A 22,231-nucleotide genomic window follows, 5' to 3' on the forward strand; every position below is an offset into this window, starting at 1 on the left:
GCTTTGTTTTTCAGGGGAAAAGTATCTGCAGAAAAGGCAGGTGCCACTCTCTGTGGGTATTTTTCCCTTGAGAGCTGGTGCAAAGCCTGTGGGTAAAAAAACATGCACACTTTGCATCAGAATGCATAGTTCTGGAAATTGCCCCCAAAATGCGTTGTCCTTCCCTATAAAAAGACAGTTCCCATGTGGGTTGCCCATGCCCTTGCCTGCCCACCCCTGCTTCTCTTTTCACACACTTCGTGGACACCCTCCATGGCGTTCCTTATTCTGCTGCACAGTGACCGATGTAGGGTTTTTGCCACCTCTACGCTCTGTTGGTCCCCCATGGCTTTTCCCTCCCCTCTAGAGGGAAGAACAATACCAATAAAATTACCTTACACCAACTCAAAACAGAAATAAAGTAATAAGATAAAACAAATAAAATATACAACTTCCCACTACAAGATAAATAAATGATCTATTTATCCTTCCATTGGCTCATATCTAAAGTTGATTGCTTTGTGCTTTCTGTTTTGCGATACTGTGAATGATGTTATATGATAAATAATCACTCCAAAACCAGTGTCACAAATTAATTAATACAACTATTTTTTCCAATGGTAGTAGTCAAAATGTATACTAAAGATGAAAAAACTAGCACACCAAAACTATTTTACTGAAATTTTTATGACCATCCTATTGGGCATTATATGTGTTCATGGATACACATCATTTAATGTGCATAGCGCATCTTTGAGTTTTGCCACCAGATATAATCATCGGTCATATTTTTTGTGATGCTATAAATTTTTGTGCCGTTATAAAAATTCCCATATATCTTGATTATTAGAATGATATTATAATAGTCATTTCAATTCAACAATAACCGGAAAACATGGTTACATTAAGTATGGAGGTAGTAGGAAGCCACTTAGCTTGTAGTTCTTGTCAGTAAACAATTGTCAGCCCAAAAGAACTAATTAGTCATTGTCCAAGTTGATAAGAATCGCCCGACACGGTCCCTGTTTCGGAAAGCGGGTTCCTTCTTCACGGGGCTTTAATTCTCATTTCGGCATCATCGATGTTGATAATACATTTCTACAATTTCTTAAAAAAACAAGCAGTACAAAAGACTGGTCACAGCATGTGAATAATCTATTGTCAAAGATCAATATCATCATTAAATATATATTACTCCCAGGGCAACGTAAATCCCATACCTTGTCATAGGCGACATCAGAGAAGCATGGCAGGCTCTTTTTTTTCCTTCAGTTGACTGTAACAGCAGCAATAATTCTTTTGCTCTGCTTGCTGCCATTTCCTAAACCTGGCAAAAAGCAGAATATCTAATGTTCATACATAAATAAATACTTGTTTCTGCCACTTTCAAGGCATTGGGCATGATTCATTAAGGCTTTTCTCCCATTCTGTGTCTGTGAAGGAAAAAAAGCTTAGTAAGTCAGGCCCACTGTGTTTGTAATGTTAGTGCAATTGCTCATTCTGTTGTATCAGCAGAGTCTGAATGCTAGACTAGACTGCAAATAGCCTACACAAGAGAATGTATCTGTGACAGGGGCCTTGCCCCATGAACTTATTCTCTGCTGGAACTGCAGAGTGTGATCCAAAGACAGGTGCTTAAAACTGAACTACAGACTTGCCTAAAGGAGTTTTGAGACTGTACAGCCTGCTGTCTCATGATGGGAAAAGAAAAAATTGTCTAAAGAACTGTTTGTATATTGTTAATGTTATGGTTTGTGGGTTTCGTGGACCCTTGGCCCGAGGTGAGAGTTGTTACCACCTGTGGGGAGGAGCCCCACAGGTCCACACCGTCGGGAGGCGAGGTCAGGTACAGCAGGAGCTTTGGGAGAGAATCTGTGGGGAGGTCCCGAGGAGCGGGGTGAGAGACACAGCAATGAGGAACCCCACAGAAAGCAGGTTGGGCTGGAGAGCAGTACCTGGGCGGAGACCTCCGAGAGGGTGGTGCTAGGCAGGCCTGAGGAGCAGGAAGTGCAGGAGGTATACTGCTGAGGCAACCCCGAGGGGCGGAGCTGCGTAGCGAGAAAGGTACTGATGCGATGACGTAGGCTAACCCATGGAGCGGGAAAGCCCGAGTCAGGTCTCCAGGCAATGATGTAGACAACCCCGAGAAGCGGGGAAGTACCGGCAATCACCGGTTTGAACGTAGGCACTGCCCGAGGAGCGGGAAGCACAGACAGTCTCTGGTGTAGAACGTAGGCACTGCCCCGAGGAGCGGGGAAGCACAGACAGTCTCTGGTGTAGAACACAGGCACTGCCCCGAGGAGCGGGGAAGCACAGACAGTCTCTGGTGTAGAACGCAGGCACTGCCCCGAGGAGCGGGGAAGCACAGACAGTCTCTGGTGTAGAACATAGGCACTGCCCCGAGAAGCGGGGAAGCACAGACAGTCTCTGGTGTAGAACATAGGCACTGCCCCGAGAAGCGGGGAAGCACAGACAGTCTCTGGTGTAGAACTCAGGCACTGCCCCGAGGAGCGGGGAAGCACAGACAGTCTCTGGTGTAGAACATAGGCACTGCCCCGAGGAGCGGGGAAGCACAGACAGTCTCTGGTGTAGAACGTAGGCACTGCCCCGAGGAGCGGGGAAGCACAGACAGTCTCTGGTGTAGAACGCAGGCACTGCCCCGAGGAGCGGGGAAGCACAGAGATAGGTCTCCCAAGTGGTGAGAGCTTTCCCAGAGGCAACCCCGAGAAGCGGGAAGCACAGACAGTCTCTGGTGTAGAACATAGGCACTGCCCCGAGGAGCGGGAAGCACAGACAGTCTCTGGTGTAGAACGTAGGCACTGCCCCGAGGAGCGGGGAAGCACAGTCTCTGGTGTAGAACATAGGCACTGCCCCGAGAAGCGGGAAGCACAGACAGTCTCTGGTGTAGAACGTAGGCACTGCCCCGTGGAGTGGGGAAGCACAGACAGTCTCTTGTGTAGAACGCAGGCACTGCCCCGAGGAGCGGGGAAGCACAGACGGTCTCTGGTGTAGAACGCAGGCACTGCCCCGAGGAGCGGGGAAGCACAGAGATAGGTCTCCCAAGTGGTGAGAGCTTTCCCAGAGGCAACCCCGAGAAGCGGGAAGCACAGACAGTCTCTGGTGTAGAACGCAGGCACTGCCCCGAGGAGCGGGGAAGCACAGACAGTCTCTGGTGTAGAACGTAGGCACTGCCCCGAGGAGCGGGGAAGCACAGACAGTCTCTGGTGTAGAACGTAGGCACTGCCCCGAGGAGCGGGGAAGCACAGTCTCTGGTGTAGAACATAGGCACTGCCCCGAGAAGCGGGAAGCACAGACAGTCTCTGGTGTAGAACGTAGGCACTGCCCCGTGGAGTGGGGAAGCACAGACAGTCTCTGGTGTAGAACGTAGGCACTGCCCCGTGGAGTGGGGAAGCACAGACAGTCTCTTGTGTAGAACGCAGGCACTGCCCCGAGGAGCGGGGAAGCACAGACAGTCTCTGGTGTAGAACGCAGGCACTGCCCCGAGGAGCGGGGAAGCACAGACAGTCTCTGGTGTAGAACGTAGGCACTGCCCCGAGGAGCGGGGAAGCACAGTCTCTGGTGTAGAACATAGGCACTGCCCCGAGAAGCGGGAAGCACAGACAGTCTCTGGTGTAGAACGTAGGCACTGCCCCGTGGAGTGGGGAAGCACAGACAGTCTCTGGTGTAGAACGTAGGCACTGCCCCGTGGAGTGGGGAAGCACAGACAGTCTCTTGTGTAGAACGCAGGCACTGCCCCGAGGAGCGGGGAAGCACAGACAGTCTCTGGTGTAGAACGTAGGCACTGCCCCGAGGAGCGGGGAAGCACAGACAGTCTCTGGTGTAGAACGTAGGCACTGCCCCGAGGAGCGGGAAGCACAGACAGTCTCTGGTGTAGAACGTAGGCACTGCCCCGAGGAGCGGGGAAGCACAGACAGTCTCTGGTGTAGAACGTAGGCACTGCCCCGAGGAGCGGGGAAGCACAGACAGTCTCTGGTGTAGAACGTAGGCACTGCCCCGAGGAGCGGGGAAGCACAGACAGTCTCTGGTGTAGAACGTAGGCACTGCCCCGAGGAGCGGGAAGCACAGACAGTCTCTGGTGTAGAACGTAGGCACTGCCCCGTGGAGTGGGGAAGCACAGACGGTCTCTTGTGTAGAACGCAGGCACTGCCCCGAGGAGCGGGGAAGCACAGAGATAGGTCTCCCAAGTGGTGAGAGCTTTCCCAGAGGCAACCCCGAGAAGCGGGAAGCCAGTGGATAGGACTCCTGGAAAGCACAGGGCTAGCCCGAGGAGTGGGGGAAGCCAGGAGACCGGGTCTCCGGAGAGAGCGCACGCAGGCCCCCGAGGAGCGGGAACCTGAGCCAGCATCCAGAGTCCAAGAAGGGTCCATGACAGTCACCACAGGTCCGAGGAGACAGGAGCTAGTAGAGTAGCGATGGAACTTGTTGCCAAGTCGGCAAGCAGGGGGCGAAGGCGGTACTTAAGAACCCTGACCCAGTGATGTCATCAGTCAGGGATGCCCCTGAGGTTCCCGCCATAGTAACATCAAAAGAGGGCCCGCTGGCGTGCACATGCACCTAGGAAGGCCCAGAGTAGGCGTGGGTGGCGGTGGCGATCCAGCCGCCACGAGGAACCATGAGATATGTGGCGGTAGAGGCTAGCCCCCACTGCGAGCAGGCCCGGAGAGGGAAGCAGAGCAGTACAAGACGTGACTAGATGTGGTCACAGCCGTCTGCGACCGACGGTCATAACAATTAAGGACTTGTTTCACTTGCATAGAGCAAACAAACCTCTTTTCAGGACCAGCACCTACAACGAACAAGCTGGAAGAAGATCCACACTGCCATAGTTTGAACAGAGGGATGGAAATTACCTAACATCATGAGCCTGTGGGAGCTGACTAACCCCCCAGGAAGAGGGCATCAGAGCTGGCCTTTTTCTAGGGCAGTGGCTAGAGCTGTTAGCCTGAGAGAGAGATCAGATAGCTGAAAGAGATAAGAGTTGGTGTTTCAGGACCCCTGATCCCAGAATTGGATGTGGACCGCTCTGCACAGTGGAAAAAGGAAAAGATAAGTGCCAAAGACATTCAGAGGGAATTGTTACCTTAAAGAACAGTTCAGATCCTGCTGGTTTCACAGGTCTATAGCAGCCTGTCGCCAGGTTGAAAGTTCAGCTGCAAGATCCCCACAGCCTGCGAAGTTGTCAGCAAAGAGCAGGAAAAGGAACTTTGTGAACCCAGAGACACAGCAAAAGGCAAATAAGGGGAGGTGAAAAGGACTTGACTTCGGAGACATAGACCAGTTGGTTATCGTGCAGTGTTCAACGAGTTTTCTTGTTTCTTTTCAGCTGCTTTTAAGACTGTCTGGGCTGCAGCAGATGATGTTTGCTCTTGTAGACAAGAATCAGTGACAGTACATGAAAAGTTCATAATTTTTCCTGGGTACCCACTTTTAAGACCAGTTCGATAAACACTGCATCTTTAGATAAGAACATAAGAAATTGCCATGCTGGGTCAGACCAAGGGTCCATCAAGCCCAGCATCCTGTTTCCAACAGAGGCCAAACCAGGCCACAAGAACCTAGCAAGTACCCAAACACCAAGAAGATCCCATGCTACTGATGCAATTAATAGCAGTGGCTATTCCATAAGTAAACTTGATTAATAGCAGTTAATGGACTTCTCCTCCAAGAACTTATCCAAACCTTTTTTAAACACAGCTACACTAACTGCACTAACTACATCCTCTGGCAACAAATTCCAGAGCTTAATTGTGCGTTGAGTGAAAAATAAATTTCTCTGATTAGTCTTAAATGTGCTACTTGCTAACTTCATGGAATGCCCCCTAGTCCTTCTATTATCTGAAAGTGTAAATAAACTATTCACACCTACTCGTTCAAGGCCTCTCATGATCTTAAAGACCTCTATCATATCCCGCCTCAGCCATCTCTTCTCCAAGCAGAACAGCCCTAACCTCTTCAGCCTTTCCTCATAGGGGAGTTATTCCATCCCCTTTATCATTTTGGTTGCCCTTCTCTGTACCTTCTCTATCGCAACTATATCTTTTTTGAGATGCAGCGACCAGAATTATACACAGTATTCAAGGTGCGGTCTCACCATGGACTGATACAGAGGCATTATGACATTTTCTGTTTTATTAACCATTCCCTTCCTAATAATTCCTAACATTCTGTTTGCTTTTTTGACTGCTGCAGCACACTGAGCTGACGATTTCAAAGTATTATCCACTATAATGCCTAGATCTTTTTTCTGGGTGATAGCTCCAAATATGGAACCTAACATCGTGTAACTACAGCAAGGGTTATTTTTCCCTATATGCAACACATTAAATTTCATCTGCCATTTGGATGCCTAATTTTCCAGTCTTGTAAGGTCCTCCTGTAATGTATCACAATCCTCTTGTGATTTAACTACTCTGAATAATTTTGATAACCTCACTCGTCGTATTTCCTTTCTAAATCATTTATATATATATATATATATATTGAAAAGCACTGGTGCAAGTACAGATCCCTGAGGCACTCCACTGTTTACCCTTTTCCACTGAGAAAATTGACCATTTAATCCTACTCTCTGTTTCCTGTCTTTTAACCAGTTTGTAATCCATGAAAGGACATCGCCATGACTTTTTAGTTTTCTTAGAATCCTCTCATGAGGGACTTTGTCAAACACCTGCTGAAAATCCAAATATACCACATCTACCGGTTCACCTTTATCCACATGTTTATTAACCCCTTCAAAAAATAAAGGAGATTTGTTAGGCAAGACTTCCCTTTACTTAAGTCACACTTGAGTACTTAATTCTATGATTGCATTATTGTTCCTAGTTGCTGACTTTTAAATGTTCTTCCTTCTATCCTTGAATGCTACGATATGGGATTAGGGGGGGGGGGGGAAAAGTTTGCCATTGGTGCTGCTATTGCATTTGCTATACCCTGTTCTCCGGAATAGGATGTAGTGAAGGGGGGTCCCGAGACCACAAAAACAGGGCCCGTGGAGTTGATGGGCACAAGATTTCTCTCTCTCAGTGGCTACACAGGAAGCAGGAACTCCCCACGCTGTCTTCTCTCACCCACAGGGGCAGGTAGAGTTATTCTGATATAGCATCCCCACCCTTGGCAGCGGGGCTCCCGCATTACCTGAGGTGGGGGGGGGGGGCACTACACATCCAAAAGCCAAAATGACCATATTCAGCTCTTCGGCTTTTATTCCCCATTTTCCCAGATATTTTCAGGTTTCCCTTGAAGCAGCCTTGGTGTCAGATAACTGCTGTAGGAAAAATTGGGAAGCAGAAATTGTCAAACTAAAAAAAGTTACTTATTTAGGAGGGAAAATAACTATAGAAAGAGGTATACAACAAAATAAAAAAACCGGCAGAGTGAGCAAAATGCATTGATAAGGTCAAAGAAACAGATAAGACTATTTTATTACTTGACTATTGAGGGGAAATATGAATATTTTTTGCTTGGTCTTTTCCCAGAATAGACCATGTAACTAATTTATGAAAGCAAGAAGATACTTGGGTTTTGTGTCCTGGCGTAGTATCATTTTCCAAGTGACTGATGGATATTTCTGCATCGCCACAGTACTGACCTGAGTGCTTTATTGTTTAATTATTGGACTTCTACATCCTGTTTATATGAGCTGTTCTGTTCTCCAGTTCCTTGGGGTGCTTTTGTCTCTGCTTTATGTAAGTCGTGTGGAAGATATCATTACTGAGTGGAGCAGCACAAACGATGCCCTTCTTGGAGGACCTATGCAGAAACAACAAATTGAGTTCGAGACAGTCGGCTGCTGCAGATGTTACCCAGGCAATGAAACTGGCTGAGAAGCATCAAGAGCAATAAAGTACAACTGGAACTTCAACGGCGATTTTCATTACCTTTGTTTTTGGAGAGTTTATCGATTTTTAAAATGTTTTCTCATTTTATTTTATAGCGTGCTTAATAAAAAAAAAAAATTCCCAAAGCTGCTGTGTGATCTGTGCTGCTTTTTGTTCTTTCATTGCTTCTGATCATTGTAGTTTTCCATGCTACTTTAAAAAGGCTGTCGAACACAGCCAATTAGACATTAGTCCAGTTGAGCTGCACAGCTGCAGGAGACTATTGCTATTGTGCCAAAGGTATTACATGTTAACACATCCATAAGTGTCATGTCATGTCCTGGGTTCTTTGCGCCTGGCTAATGTCTGAATCCTATCACAGATAACAATCCCTCAGGTTCTAGAAGGATCACAGAACTCTCAAAGGAAGATAATGGGTGGGAATGCACGACTTCAACTACAACAGAGTGGACATTCCTTAGGAAGCAGAAAAAAATGAGGAGCAAGCTAAGAAAGCTGGAGAAATGGTGATATAATTGACAGCTAAGATTTAACGCAAAAAAGGTGTAGGTAGAGTCGTGCATTTGGGGATGCAGAAATCCAAGGAAGAAGAACGTGATGTGGAGTGAGATACCGATCTGCATCAAACAGGAGAGAGACTGAGGAGGTGATCATCATATTTGATGACCCATTTTAAGGTTGCAAAACAGTGTGGCTTTGGTAGGGATCAAAGCAGAATGTTAAGCTGCATGCTTAGGGAGTGATACAACCAGCAGGAAAAAGTAGTGAGTAAAGTGACTAGTTCTGGAGGCTGTGCTCCCAAATAGCTATAGCGGAGAGGCAGTCTAAAGAGGGTCTATCAAAATGGTATAGGCTCTACACCAAAATCCTTAGGAAATGAATGCATTTAGGATGCAAAAACTCAAGGGAAAAATACAGTATTGGAGGTGATATTCTTCTAAGCACAAAGAGCAGGATCTGGGTATGATTGCATCTGATGATCTTAAGGTGGACAAACAAGGGATAAAATGACAGTAAAAGCCAGAAAGATACTTGGCTGCATAGGGAGAGGAATGGTCAGCAGAAAAAGGAAGGTGATACTGCCCCTATATAGATCCCTGGTGAGACCTCACTTGGAATACTGGCATATAATTTTGGAGACTGCACCTTCAAAAGGATATAAAACAGGATGGAGCTGATCCAGAGGGTGGCTACTAAAATGGTGAGTGGTTTTTGTTCTAAAGCTTATGGGGATAGACTGTACACCCTGGAGATAGACATGTGCATCCTGTAGGAAAGGCAAGATTGGGGAGATATGATAGAGGCATTAAAATATCTCAAAGGTCTCCATGCACAGGAGGTGAGCCTCTTTCAATGGAAAGGAGGCTCTAGAACGAGGGGTCATGCGATGAGGTTGAAAGGGGGTACTCAGGAGTAATCTTAGAAAATATTTCTTTACAGAGATATACTACTACACATTGATACAGTAAGTCCCGTAAGATGTCGTTCATCATATTTTGAAAGACTGCAGGTGCGTTACTTAAACTGAAGGGCATGACAAAGTATTCAAAGTGTCCATCACGGGTGTTAAAAGCAGTCTTCCATTCGTCTCCTTCTCGAATACACACCAAGTTGTAAGCTCCTTTAGGTCCAATTTGGAGAATATTTTGGCCCCTTGGAGTCTATCAAACAGTTCAGATATTAAGGGCAGGTGGTACCTGTCCTTGATGGTAATCTCATTCAGACCCCTGTAGTCGATGCAGGGGCGTAAGGTGTCATCCTTCTTCCCTACAACAAAGAAGCCTGCACCAGCAGGAGATTTGGAAGGTCTGATAAATCCATTTTGTAGATTTTCTTGTATGTAGGTAGACATAACTTTGATCTCAGCTACTGAAAGAGGGTAAACTCTTCCTTTGGGAGGTTCTGAATTTGGCTTCAGATTTATGGCACAATCTAACTCTATGTGTGGCGGAAGAACATCGGCTGCTTGCTTAGAGAAAACATTCTGAAAGGAGGAGTATTGTGGAAGTAAGCCAGGTAATGATGGGGTAATGGGCATGCAGATGAGTGGTGAAACCTCACAAGACACCGACCATGACAGTCTGGTCCCCACTGGGACAGTTCTAAGGTAGCCCAATTAAATTGTGGCATATGGTCTTGAAGCCACGGCAAACCCGATACCACCGGATGCATGGCTTTTTCTAACACCAGAAAAGAAATTGATTCTGAATGTAGAGCTTCAGTGGGCAGGCCGATGGCCTGGGTGGTCAATGAAACTTCTCCAGGAAGTGGTTCTCCATGGATAGATCACAATAGCAGAGGCTTAGCTATTGGTGTGGTAGGAATCCGTAGATGTTCAACCAAGCGCTTCAGAATAAAATTACTTCTGGCACCGGAGTCAATGAGAGTGAGAGTCTGAAATTCGAGACCGCCACAAAGCAGAGATACTGGTAATGATAACAGAGGAGTAGGAGAGGTGAGGCCTAGGAGAAGTCCTTCTGCAGATCCCAGGCCCGTTTGTTTCCTGGACAAATGGGACAGGTTTGGACTGTATGACCCGATTGGCCACAGTACATGCACAACCCCATGCGCTTGCGATAACGTCTCTCCTTAGAGGTCAAGTGGCTTCGGCCTACTTGCATAGGCTCTTCCTCCTCTAGGGGTGCAGACGGTAAGCTGGAAGCAATAGGCACAGGTTTAGGATGGTTAGTGAGCCAGGTCATCAAACACAGACTTAAAAAGTTGTAGAAATTCTGGTAGGTCATTCAGAATAGGATCTTCACGTTCCCATATTGTTGAAGCCCAGGCCAGGGCTTGTCTTTTAAGGAACGTCAGGATCTAGGTGGTCTTTGAAGCTTCAGTGGGAAAGAGAGTAGGCTATAATGAAAAATGCATGCTGCATTGATTAATGAACCCTCTGCACATCTTGACTTCACCTGTAAAGCAGGTAGGTGTGGATAAAGGTACAGTGGTCTTAAGGGTTACCACTGGTGACAGCAATTCCTTCCCAGGAGGAGCTAAAGAGTTCAATTGAGTGTTTAACTGATTGAAGGCAGTAGCTAGGCTCTCCAAAGACTTTTGTTGTTTTGTGATCTGCTGGGCTAGGCCAGGGATGGCCTGCAGGGCTGCGAGCTGAGCCGAATCCATGGAGTTAGCAATCTGTTGTGTTTGTTGCATTGTAGAACCTTGGTCGCAGTGGAGATGACTCCGCCCATGGGGAGGAGCCCTGTGGGGAACCACTGTGATAGGCTGACACAGACAGCAGACACAGTATGGATAAAGTCTTTATTGACTGCTGTAGATAGATGGTGAAAGCAGGAAGGTAAGGCACTGATCCATGAAGTGCCAGTACTTTCAACAGGCTCAGAAGTATGGTCTCACCCAGATGTTCACGATAGGCAGAAGCCCACAGTGCAGGTAACGCCGTGGCTGGTGGGTGGAGTTGGAGCGCTGGATCGTGGAGGTACTCGCAGAATGAAGGCGTCTTCCTGGTGGTAGAATGGGGGGGCACGACAGGGGGGCGGCTGAAGGTGCCTAGAGCGCCCAATCCCTTGCACCGGCCCTGTGTAAGTACCATTGTGAAATGGCATAAAGGTGGTCATCAAGTGTAAAGGTTTTAAATGTTAAAAGTAATTAGTTAATTGCTACCTATTCAAACAGCAAAGTGACTCATTTTAATTCTTTTTGACCCACTTGAAAACAAGATATACTCATTCCAGTAAGGTTTTATCCTGGTATATGTTTTCAAATACAGGGGATGGGGATGCTGTAGAAATTCAGCGCAAGAAGAATTCCCAGAAATTGTGAAACCAGTTACTGCCAGCCAAACCAAATTCAGGTAATAAACAATTCCCTCTGCCAACACCAAAACAATTGTCTAGGTCAGTCAGGACTGAAAAATGTATGGACAGATTTAGTTAGTGCTGGATAACCGCCATCATGGCGTTTTATACAGTACATAGATTCCCCTTGAACGAGAAAGAAAGGCAGAAAATTAACAACCATGTTAAAGGAGAGTGGGAGAAAAGCCACAGCATGCAAAGGAAAAAAAAGTCCACAATAAATATCAAATTCACGGCCTCCCCCACGCTGGGCAGCATTGCCTGTGACTGACCCCCCCTCCCCCCCACCCCCCCAGTGATGCCTCCCCTATTCTGTGGTCCGTTTCCCACATTAGTCATTTTTTTATATGTGATTTTTATATGCAGTGCAGCTGGGGCTGAAATCCGCACATCATGCTCCACGCATGGTCCTAGCCAGGGCTCGGACCATAGTAAAACCCTTCCTTAGTCCATGCTTGCAGAATTGTGGCTTTGCAAGCCAGCGCAAATACTGCATGCGCGGTTTCTCTTCTTGCTCTGAGCCATTTAAGGGGAACCAGAATCCCCAATGACAGCGTTTTCTTTCTGTGAAGATGAATGGTTGCCAAGTTTCCTCTGCAATAAAACAACAACGTGTCGTAAGTTTGCTCTTGATGAAACGGAAATCTGAAGTAAATACAGCAGGGCACACTTCAATGTTTGTTACATCGTGCGCAGTTTACAATATAGACATCCCCAGCTTTGTGCACCGATTTGAAATAATTGGCAAAGCCCCTCAGGCAGTAGGACCATGCCCATCACTGGTTTTTAAATACAGCATGCGTCCGTCCTTGTTGTCTGCTGCGGAAAAACAGACGTGTGCACATATTTTGCCTTCTTACAGCTCTGGTTTAATAAAACCTTAGTGAGCTGTTCCTTCTGGCTCTGTTGCTATGGAAATCAACCGTGACATTTCATCAAGCAAATCTTGCCAAGTTTTGATTTTCTAAAGCATGAAACATGTCACATCCTTCTTGTGAAGCACCAAGAGTTGAAAAGGTGTGTCAGACTATTGGAAACACAAACGGATGCCGGCTTGGAGACCTTGTAATGAACAAATATACTTTCATAAAGTGGTGTTATGTTACTACTAAGAACACGTTTGCTTTTCATGTCTTGCATTTTAGTTGCAAGACTTGATAAGCAAACATTTAAGTCCAACGAAGTAAAAGAGGTCTGCAAATAAAGCTAGATCCAGTCTATCTAGCATTAACCAGCAATGGAATATAGTCTCAGGAATCTACAGCACATAGCGCGTATCAACTCTCTAGTGCATTCAAGGCTAACCAAGGGGTTAACACATTTTTTTGAAATCAACCAATGCATCCATTTCTAAAATAAATCAACAGTTGTCTGCCAAATTGGACATAATTAGGTAGGTTTTGAATATGCTACAAGACAGAAGCAATAGGCAGATCATTTCTCTTACCATTAGGTTGTGCAGAAATACTGTTTCAGAAATGAAAATCTTGTTTGAACAGTACGGCCTAACTCAAAAGTGATGCTCACTAAATCAAAATGTGATAAACAATGCACAATCCCATAGGTTTTGAGAGTTTAAACAAATCAGCTGTCTCCTTTGCCACATTATTTTAGTCTAGATGTAGTGCTGGGCCTCTATACATTACCTTCATCTCACATATGGTCTCTTTTTGTCCTTGGGATTATACATAAAGGAAAATTGGTTCTTACCTGCTAATTTTCATTCCTGTAGTACCACAGATCAGTCCAGACTCCTGGGTTTTGCCTCCCTGCCTGCAGATGGAGACAGAGAAAGTTTTACTGACACTGCTACTTAACCATGTGTGCGACCTGCAGTTCCTCAGCATTGTCCTATACCTAAGCATATAAACAATCAACAACTTAAAAAAAAAAGTTTTTTGAACAAGTCTGTATTCCATACTATAAACACAGAATGAGCGGACTCTCCTCCTCTACAAATCGGGCGGATTCTGAACTGATCTGTGGTACTGCAGGAATGAAAATTAGCAGGTAAGAACCAATTTTCATTTCCCTGTATGTACCCAGATCAGTCCACACTCCTGGAATGTACCAAAGCTCCCTACTCAGGGTAGGACCCAGAGAGTCCCGCTCGCAAAACACTTTTGCCAAAAGATCGGGACCCCGTGTCCCCCACATCCAGAAGATACTTGCAAAAGTATGAAGCGACTTACATGTCGCTGCTCTGCAAATCTCCTGTGGTGAAACTAGCTGAGCCTCCGCCCATGAGGCTACCTGAGAACGCATAGAATGAGTACGCAAACCCTCAGGAACCGGATTACCCTTAACAATGTAAGTGGATCCAATGGCCTCCTTAAGCCATCGCACAATAATAGCCTTAGATGCCTGCAAACCTCTTTTTGGACTGCTCCACAGAACAAAGAAATGATCCAACCTCCTAAAGTCATTAGTTACTCAACAACGATCTCTGCACGTCCAACAAATTCAGCTCCCTCGCATGAGGTGTGGAAGTGTCCATCACAGGAAAGGCTGGAAGCTCTACTGTCTGATTTACATGAAAGGCCGACACCACCTTGGGTAAAAAGGAAGGTGCCATCCGCAATGACACCCCGAAATCTGAAGGAATGTATCATGGCACGACAAAGCCTGCAGCTCGGATATTCTCCTAGCCGAACATATGGCCACCAGAAAAATGACCTTAAGAGTCAAATCCTTAAGAGTTGCCCTCCTGAGCGGTTCAAAAGGAGCCTCACACAAACTCCTGAGGACAAGATTAAGATTCCAGGATGAACAAACTTTCCACAAGACAGACTGTCCTGTGCGATGTCCTTGAGTGCAAAGGAATAATAAACTCCTCTGAAATTGGGTTCCACCAAACCAAAAGAGCCCTCTGTAAAGATCTCATATGAGCGAATACCTACGGCACCAATTCCAGGGTTGAAGCCATTGAGCCCAGAGCCTGCAAATAATCCCAGACTTTGGGCATTGGCAACCTAACAAGCACCAAATCTGCCCCATAGCTTCCAAACACACTCCTCTGTGAGAAACACTTTGCCACTTCCAGCGTCGAACCAAGCTCCCAGATACTCCAGGGACTGCAACAGAACCAGGTGACTCTTCGCCAAATTCACTATGCAGCCCAGTGACTCAAGAATTGCGATCACTTTCTGAACCACCTGGCGACAAAGATCTTCCAACCTTGCCCTGATAAGCCAGTCGTCCAGATAAGGATGCACCAGAACACCTTCCTGATGCAAAGCTGCTGCTACCACCACCATCACCTTGGTGAAGGTGTGTGGCGCCATGGCCAACCCGAAAGGAAGGGCCTGAAATTGAAAATGCTGACCCAGAACCATAAACCACAGAAACCGCTGAGAGTCTGGATGAATGGGGATGTGCAGATACGCTTCTGTCAGATCTAGAGAAGCCTTGCGAACTGCCGCTATAACTGACCTTAGGGTCTCTATAAGGAAACGAGGTACTTTGAGCGCTGCATTTACCCTTTTTAAGTCCAGAATTGGCCGGAAAGTGCCTTCCTTCATCGGAACCACGAAGTAAATGGAATACCTTCCCATGCCTTGCTCCTCATGGAGAACTGGAATCACTACCCCCAGCTTTTGCAATCGGTCCAGCGTTTCTCGAACCACAAGTTGTTTGTCTAAGGACCCACAAAGTGAAACTAGTAACAAGTCGCAGAAGGGTCAAGCAAATTGTAATGCGTAGCCGTCTCTTACTATGCTGAGGACCCACTGGTCCTGTGTAATCTTGATGGACTCCCTGTAAAACCACGCCAAGCAACCTCCTATAATAGAACAACTGAGTGAACCAGCCTCGCTTCATTGCAAGGTCTTAACTCCAGCTACGCTACCACCGGTAGCACCTTGGAAGGGTCTTCAGCCCCCCCCCCCCCCCCCCCCGAAAGGACTGACTCCGGGGTTGGCCCCAAAGAGAGAATTGCTTTTGTGGACCTGATGACCCCTTTGCCGGACGAAACCGAGCCTGAAAAAAATCTCTTGCCCTTAGGCTTATCCTCCGGCATCATATGCACCTTAGTGTCACCCAAATTCTGCATCAACTGTTCCAGGTCCTCACCAAACAAGAGCCAACCTTTAAAAGGCAGAGACCCCCAACTGAGACTTGGATGACACATCTGCCTACCAGTTTCTCAACTATAACAACCTTCTGGCCGAAACGGAAGACACCATAATCCAAGACGAGGTCCTTACTAAATCATACAGAGCATCCGCCCTGTAAACCACCGCTGCCTCTACACGCTCAGCCCCGCTTGCCTCCTTGCTGGACTTCAGCTGATTTTCCTGCAGCTGCTGAACCCAGCGCAGACAAACCTGCTGCATAAAACTAGAAAAGCAGTTTGCAAGCTCAGGGCCGAAATCTCAAAAGTCCTCTTGAGGTGTACCTCCAATTTAAGATCCTGCACGTCCTTCATCGCTGTGGATCCCACCACAGGAATAGTCATTTTTTTAGTAACTACTGAAACCGCAGCATCGACCTTAGGAAGGTCGAAAAGCACCGTCTGCTCAGGTAAGGAATAGAGCTTCGCCATGGCTCTCTCTACCTTTAACCTGCTTTCGGAGTCCCCATTCCCTCTCAACCAGCTTTTTTACCAACTTGTGGTATGGAAAGGCTTTTGCAGGACCCCACAAGCCATCCAGGACCGGATCTGCATCCTCCATTTCAGAATCGTCCTGAGGCACCTTGACCCCAAGCTCTGAATAGCCTGAGGAATTAAAGGCCCTAATTCTTCCTTCCTAAAAAGACAAACCACCTTAGGGTCATTGCCCTCGGACAGCGGAGTTCCCTCCAGATCATCCCCCTGATCACTACCTCCTGCCCATGATCAACAGGCAAATCCATGCTCAGGAGATTCTCCTGCTTCCACTGGGACATCATTCAAGTCCTCCAACTTATCCCCAACACATCCTAACCCAGAAGAAGGACCCAACAATCTTTGGTCAGGGGAAACGTGTGAACCGATAAGGCTTGGATCCCATAGCATGCCCCCCAGATGGCCGGAACTGGGAATCCACACGAAGGATGCGGCCTGCTGCTTAGCCAGATAGGCCTCATGCAGCAGCAAAACAAAATCAGCAGAAAAATGTTTTGAGGCTCCAGCCACAGAAGGAGAGGATCCAGGAATGGGCATGATGGGAACCTCTTCCCCATCCGAGCTCCCCTGATCTCCCCCGGAGCCTGAACACGCCGGGGACAGCCCCATGGGGAACATCCTCCTCCCCCCCCGACGACGTGGAAATGGCTGAAAAAGAATCCAAAATGGCAACCGTTCCCGTGCTGAGTGGAAAGGGATCCTCACCCCAAAGCAAGCCCCGATCCGATATTGAAGCCGAAGCAGAGGCCCTCCGTTGCGTTTTAGCCCTCACCCAGCCGTCAGACAAACCCTCCTCGCCCACCAAATAGCTGGATCACATCCCTTCCCTATTGAGCCGCGCAAGCGTCCCACGTCCCATAGTGATCGCGGAGAAAAGCTTATCTCAGAGCAGGCAACACACCAGCAAGCTCAAACACCACAAAAATTAAGCACTCCAGCTGCCAACGCAACAAGGAGGAAGTCAACTACAAAGCAGCGCTATACTTCTGCTTTAGCTGGGTTTTGTTTTTTTTTAACTTTATTAAACCTCTTCCAAGGCTGGAAAACAGAGCTGCCAAACGAATAGGCTGCCTCAAAGGAAAAATATCCTGAGCCTGCAGCCACCTCAGCGGCCTCATGAATGGAGGGATCTGGTCCATCAGATTTACGCCCCACAGGTGCAAGGATGGAGCACACAAAAAGGTCACCAAGCCACAGCTCATCCACCTCAACCAGACAGGAAGGACCCACCAGGATCCACAACCCCCCTGGGAGGAAGGCTCAAAAACCAAAAACCGTTCAGACTGCAAAACTGCAGGTTTTACACCATCTACCATCTGCTGGAAACTGAGAAATACTGAGGTACTGCAGGAGGCACACGTGGTTAAGTAGCAGTGTCAGTAAAAATTTTCTGTCTCCATCTACTGGCAGGGAGGCAAAACCCAGGAGTCTGGTCTGATCTAGCTACGTACAGGGAACAATACATTATATGTACCTTTTTAAAAAAAAGATGCTATTACACTGCAGTTTTAGGGCTTGCTCCCAAGTCTGGGCTGCCATATAAGCCCCTTGCTGGGAATAGTTTATGGACTGTAGGTAGGATCATTGGCTCTGTTTAACTACACAAAAATTCTGTATTAGGAAAACTAGATAAAGGACTTAAGTTGGCCATGTTTTCAAAAAAGATGTACATGAATATGTACTTTTCTCCCCCAACCAATACCCATTACAAAGAGCCCCTATCCTACCAGACTGACACATCTGCCCTTCCCATCCAAGAGGGAATCTCCTGCAAGGCTCACCCTCATGGCCACTGTGTGCTGAGTTCCCTGCAGTAGTAGCAGCCTCCTCTCCCCCACTTTCCTGGCATCGTGTGCATTGCCACTGCAATATGCACATTTGACAGGAGTTTTGAATGCAAGTAACCTGCACCAATCACTGTGGCCTGAGCCAATGTATACTTCTATTTAGTTTCAGCAGAGGTCTTACAAGGCTTACTCGTAACTCACTTCTTACATAGAGATGTCAGATAGTTGTATCTGGATTCAAGGCTAGCTTTGATAACACGGTGGCACTGAACATTAATTTGTCAGAACATACTCCCATTTTACTGGGCATAAAAATAATTAAATATCTGGGGATATATTTGACAAGGGATCTGAAATCCCTTGATGAGGCTAATTATCCCTTCTTGATCGGTTACTTAGAGAAGGATGTGGATATGTGGTCTGGGAGGGGTCTGATGTGGTTCGACAAGATTGCGGCTATCACAATGAATTGGTTACCTAAATTGTCTTACCTTTCCAACATTCCTGTCTTGACACCATCTCTACTCCTGTGTTTGCAACTTTTCCTTTGGAGCCTGATGGTCCAGTAGCTAAGGTTTTTAACTTTTCTCACCTTGCCCTGGTTGCTGAGCTTTATCATTTAGGTCAACTGGTGGAAAATAGGGAATCCTCCTTTAGTGTGCTTGGGCACACTTTTGCTGAACAGAAAACATGTCAAATTAATTTTATTCATACCAGCTCCTCCGACTGCAGAATTCTATCTGAAAAGCAAAAATGCAAAGAGCTCCATAATCAATGGGTGCCTACAAATATATGAAATCCCTTACATTCACTGGATTGACATCTTGTGGCGATCCACTCCACTTTTTCCTTCCCTTTTTCTCTGACTGAAGGTGGGGAGGGACTTTCTTCTATACAAGATAAAAATAGAGTTTAAGAATGTGCAATTATTTCTTCTGCATGCAGTTTTCTATGACGGTAATTCCAAACACCGGTATAGAAAAACCTAAATAAATAAATAAATACATCTCTTTCTAGACTGGTTATTTTTGTTTACATTTGGTATTGTTTGGTGGAAAGCGTCTTTACACTGTAGTTCTGCTCGGACAGTGGGATGATATTGCTACTGCTGTGGCTGCTCCAGCTTGGCTTCTCTGGCTCTCCAGTTTTCAGTTTCTTCTACAGGCTTCTAGCAACACTTGGGCCTGGGCTTCTCTCTTCGGGCTGCTGGTGATGCTCGGGTCTGGGCTTCTTCCTTCAGTCTGGCGGTGATGCTCAAGCCCTGGCATCCCTCTTCTTTCCTCCAGTGATGCTGCTCAGGCCTGGTCTGGGAAAATACCACAGGCCAGATAAAATTGTTCCATGCACCACAGTGGGGACCTCTGCTCTAGAACCTCCTTTCCACTAAAAACCAGGCCAGAAGTTATAGAGGCTAGCCAAGTAGTATGGTTTGATGCCGAGCCAATCACAAGTACAGTTAAAAAAAAAATATATATATCCTCACCAAAAATTAAACAATTCTCTATCCCTTGTGCATCTTTTTTTTCTGTTCCTCTTTTGTCCTTTTACTTATTTCCTTTGCTATTGTGCCTAGCTGTGCTTCTGTCCCTTGCCTGAATAGGGTTCTCACCTTATCTTAGGCCAGTCTGGATTTCCAATTAGGCAGAGTAAGCATGTGCCTAACGGTGTCGACCCCCACTAATGGGCAGTGACACCACAGAAAATGCAATGTGCATGTATCCAAGGAGAGGTTTAATTTTCAGGGGAGGGCCCATTCTGCTTGCTTTTGGTTGAAGATTCCAAGGGATATCTTCATCCTGCTTTGCCTTGCCTTGCCTTTGCTACAGATCCAGCCCTAGTCACTGAACGGGTTGGTCCACTCCTGATTTTGACCTATTGCTTGCACAGCGTTGTAGTTTTGATTTTCCCATTGATTTTGCTAAGAAATCTAGAACTACAAGACCATGCACGCCATTGTGCGAAATCTGGAGGAGACCAACCTGTTCAGTGACCCTGGGGTGAGGCGACAACCCTGTGTCTTTCTAACAGTCTCCCTCTCCTCTCCCCTCCCCCCTCACCTAGCAAGTTTCTTCCCCTTCTCCTGCCTCAGTTTGATCCACTCCTGCGTCAGAACTGTGAAAAATCTCCAGACTGGATAAAAAGTTGCAAGAAACATGTTGTTGTGTAGTGGTGTTGGCAGAGTTTGTCACCCTAATGTTGGAGGGGTGAAGTGGCTCACATTCCACACACAATCTTGCTCCCTCTGAAACAGACACACACTTTCAGTCACACACTTTTGCACTTTCTCAGATATTCGGACACAAACATAAAGATTCCCTCGGGCACTGACACACACACCCCCAGGCTCTTCTGATGCTTATGTGCTCACTTACAGGTCGAAACAGTAAACCGCGCGGAAGAGCCGGCGAGCGCCCGCTCTCCCAACACGCGCCCAGGCCACTCTCCTGGGCGCGCGATTCACTAAGCAAAGGTATGCAAATTAGGGCCCGTGGTAATAAGGAGGCGTTAGGGACAGTAGCGCGTCCCTAGCGCCTCCTTATTGACAGAAGCGGCGGCTGTCAGCGGGTTTGACAGCCGATGCTTAATTTTACCGGCGTCGGTTGTCGAACTCGCTGACAGCCACGGGTTCAGAAAACGTCCGCCAGCAAAATTGAGCATCTGTTTTCTAATCCGTGGCCGCAGGCAGCTTTTTTTATTTTTGGGGCCTCAGACTTAATATCGCTATGATATTAAGTCGGAGGGTGTACAGAAAGGCAGTTTTTTCTGTTTTTCTGTACACTTTTCTGGTGCCGGCCGAAATTAAAATGTGCGGCTTGGCTGCACATTTTACTTTCTGGATCGCGCAGGACTAATAGGCTCATCAACATGAATTTGCATGTTGCAGGCGCTATTAGTTTTGGGGGGGGGGGGGGGGTTTGGACATGCGTTTTCCACGCACTATTACCCCTTACTGTATAAGGGGTAAAAATAGCATGTGGAAAACGCGCGGCCAAACGGGGCTTAATGGTGCACTTGGTCGAGCGCACCATACTGCATCAGCCCGTTAGAGAGTGTCCATCCCATTCCCCTGGGCTGGCTAACAAAGGGCACTACAGCATCATCATGTAAAGTTCTTGCAGTTGCTGCTAGTCCTTCCTCAGCCTGCAGCAGTCAACTTTACTCTTCCTCCTCTCCTTTCCAGCTCTTCAGAACACTCTCTGTCGCCATTCACTCTGTCCACGGTCAGTGGCTCCGCTGCCCGTCTTTGAAACTAGTCCAGCCAGCTCACACAAAGGCTTGACTTTAACAGAGTAGAGACCTTTCCCTGACTCCCAGCAGCACAGCAAAAAAATTAAAAATGTTGTGGATGTCTAGCGACTTTTTGAACCCAATGGAGATTTTAGAGCTGTGAATGCTAATTTCTCTATTTTTGGACAATTTAACTACAACTCTAACCACGTTCCATTGGGTTCTCTACTTGAAACATAGCTGGAAGCAGAAAAGTGCAAGAGTGGTGCGCCCTCTCCGCTAGCCACAGCCCCGCAGTCCTCAGAATAGGTTCTATTGGCTCAAGTCTCCCCACCCAGAATCTGATGACGTCACAGCGGAGCTCTCTCTGCTGGAAGGAGAAAGAAGAAACAGCGAGCAAAAAAAAAAAAGGCAGATGCTGCAACTTTATTAGCATCTCACGACAGACTGACAGCAGCTGCATGAGAGAAGACAAGGAGAAGGCTACCTTTTACTAATCGCTAAATTGGTAACATTGCGTGGTAACCGGTCCTCCCACCGCAGGATGGGGCTGTGAGGAGCCGGGCGGCGGCGGCGGGGAAGCAGGCGAACAGCGTGGCAGCTTTTTGGAAGCCGGACGCCTGCCTGCCATGGGTAGGAAGCCCGGGGCGGCGAGTGCGTGCAAGGGGGCACTGGGGCTCTCCCTTTCCCTCTTTCGGCGGCTCGCGGGTGGGGGTCAGCTGGGGGGAGGGGCAGGGACAGGGACGTGTTGTTTACTTACTTTTCTCGTAGACTGGGCCTGGCCTATGTTATAATCGAGTCAAGAGTTAGGACGTGGTCTAAAGAGTTCTACGTGGAGGGAGGTAGCTTCTGAGGTTTCCTGCTGCTGGTTTGCATTTTTGCGTCATTTTATTATTGTGTTCTACGAGCTGATTATAGGGATGGTGCGTGATTTAACTACCCGGAGCTATT

The 22,231-nt window shown here is 47.1% G+C and overlaps 2 protein-coding genes and 1 long non-coding RNA gene across 6 annotated transcripts in view; 2 read left to right on the plus strand and 1 right to left on the minus strand.

Moving 5' to 3' along the window:
* Nucleotides 1-7,969, plus strand: part of TSPAN15 (tetraspanin 15) — a 77,983-nt gene extending 70,014 nt beyond the window's left edge. Inside the window, exon 8 of the mRNA XM_029609668.1 lies at nt 7,656-7,969. Coding sequence (XP_029465528.1) covers nt 7,656-7,823 — 168 coding nt within the window. The 3' untranslated portion in view covers nt 7,824-7,969. The remainder of the gene's footprint in view (nt 1-7,655) is intronic.
* LOC115095655 lies at nt 452-22,143 on the minus strand. Its single transcript, XR_003857836.1, has 3 exons — nt 22,041-22,143; nt 1,200-1,306; nt 452-1,086 (listed from the first exon to the last, which is right to left on the minus strand). It is a non-coding gene; the product is annotated as an uncharacterized LOC115095655 (long non-coding RNA).
* RUFY2 (RUN and FYVE domain containing 2) overlaps nt 21,654-22,231 on the plus strand; it is a 143,228-nt gene continuing 142,650 nt past the window's right edge. For 2 of the 4 annotated variants that reach the window (XM_029609664.1, XM_029609666.1), the window contains exon 1: nt 21,659-21,913. In XM_029609664.1, the coding sequence (XP_029465524.1) occupies nt 21,910-21,913 (4 nt within the window). In that variant the 5' untranslated portion in view covers nt 21,659-21,909. Of the gene's footprint in view, nt 21,914-22,231 lie in introns of all 4 variants that reach the window. The other 2 variants (XM_029609665.1, XM_029609667.1) reach the window with 2 other exon arrangements.

Source organism: Rhinatrema bivittatum, chromosome 7 (assembly GCF_901001135.1).
Source record: "Rhinatrema bivittatum chromosome 7, aRhiBiv1.1, whole genome shotgun sequence".
Classification (NCBI taxonomy): Eukaryota; Metazoa; Chordata; class Amphibia; order Gymnophiona; family Rhinatrematidae; genus Rhinatrema; species Rhinatrema bivittatum.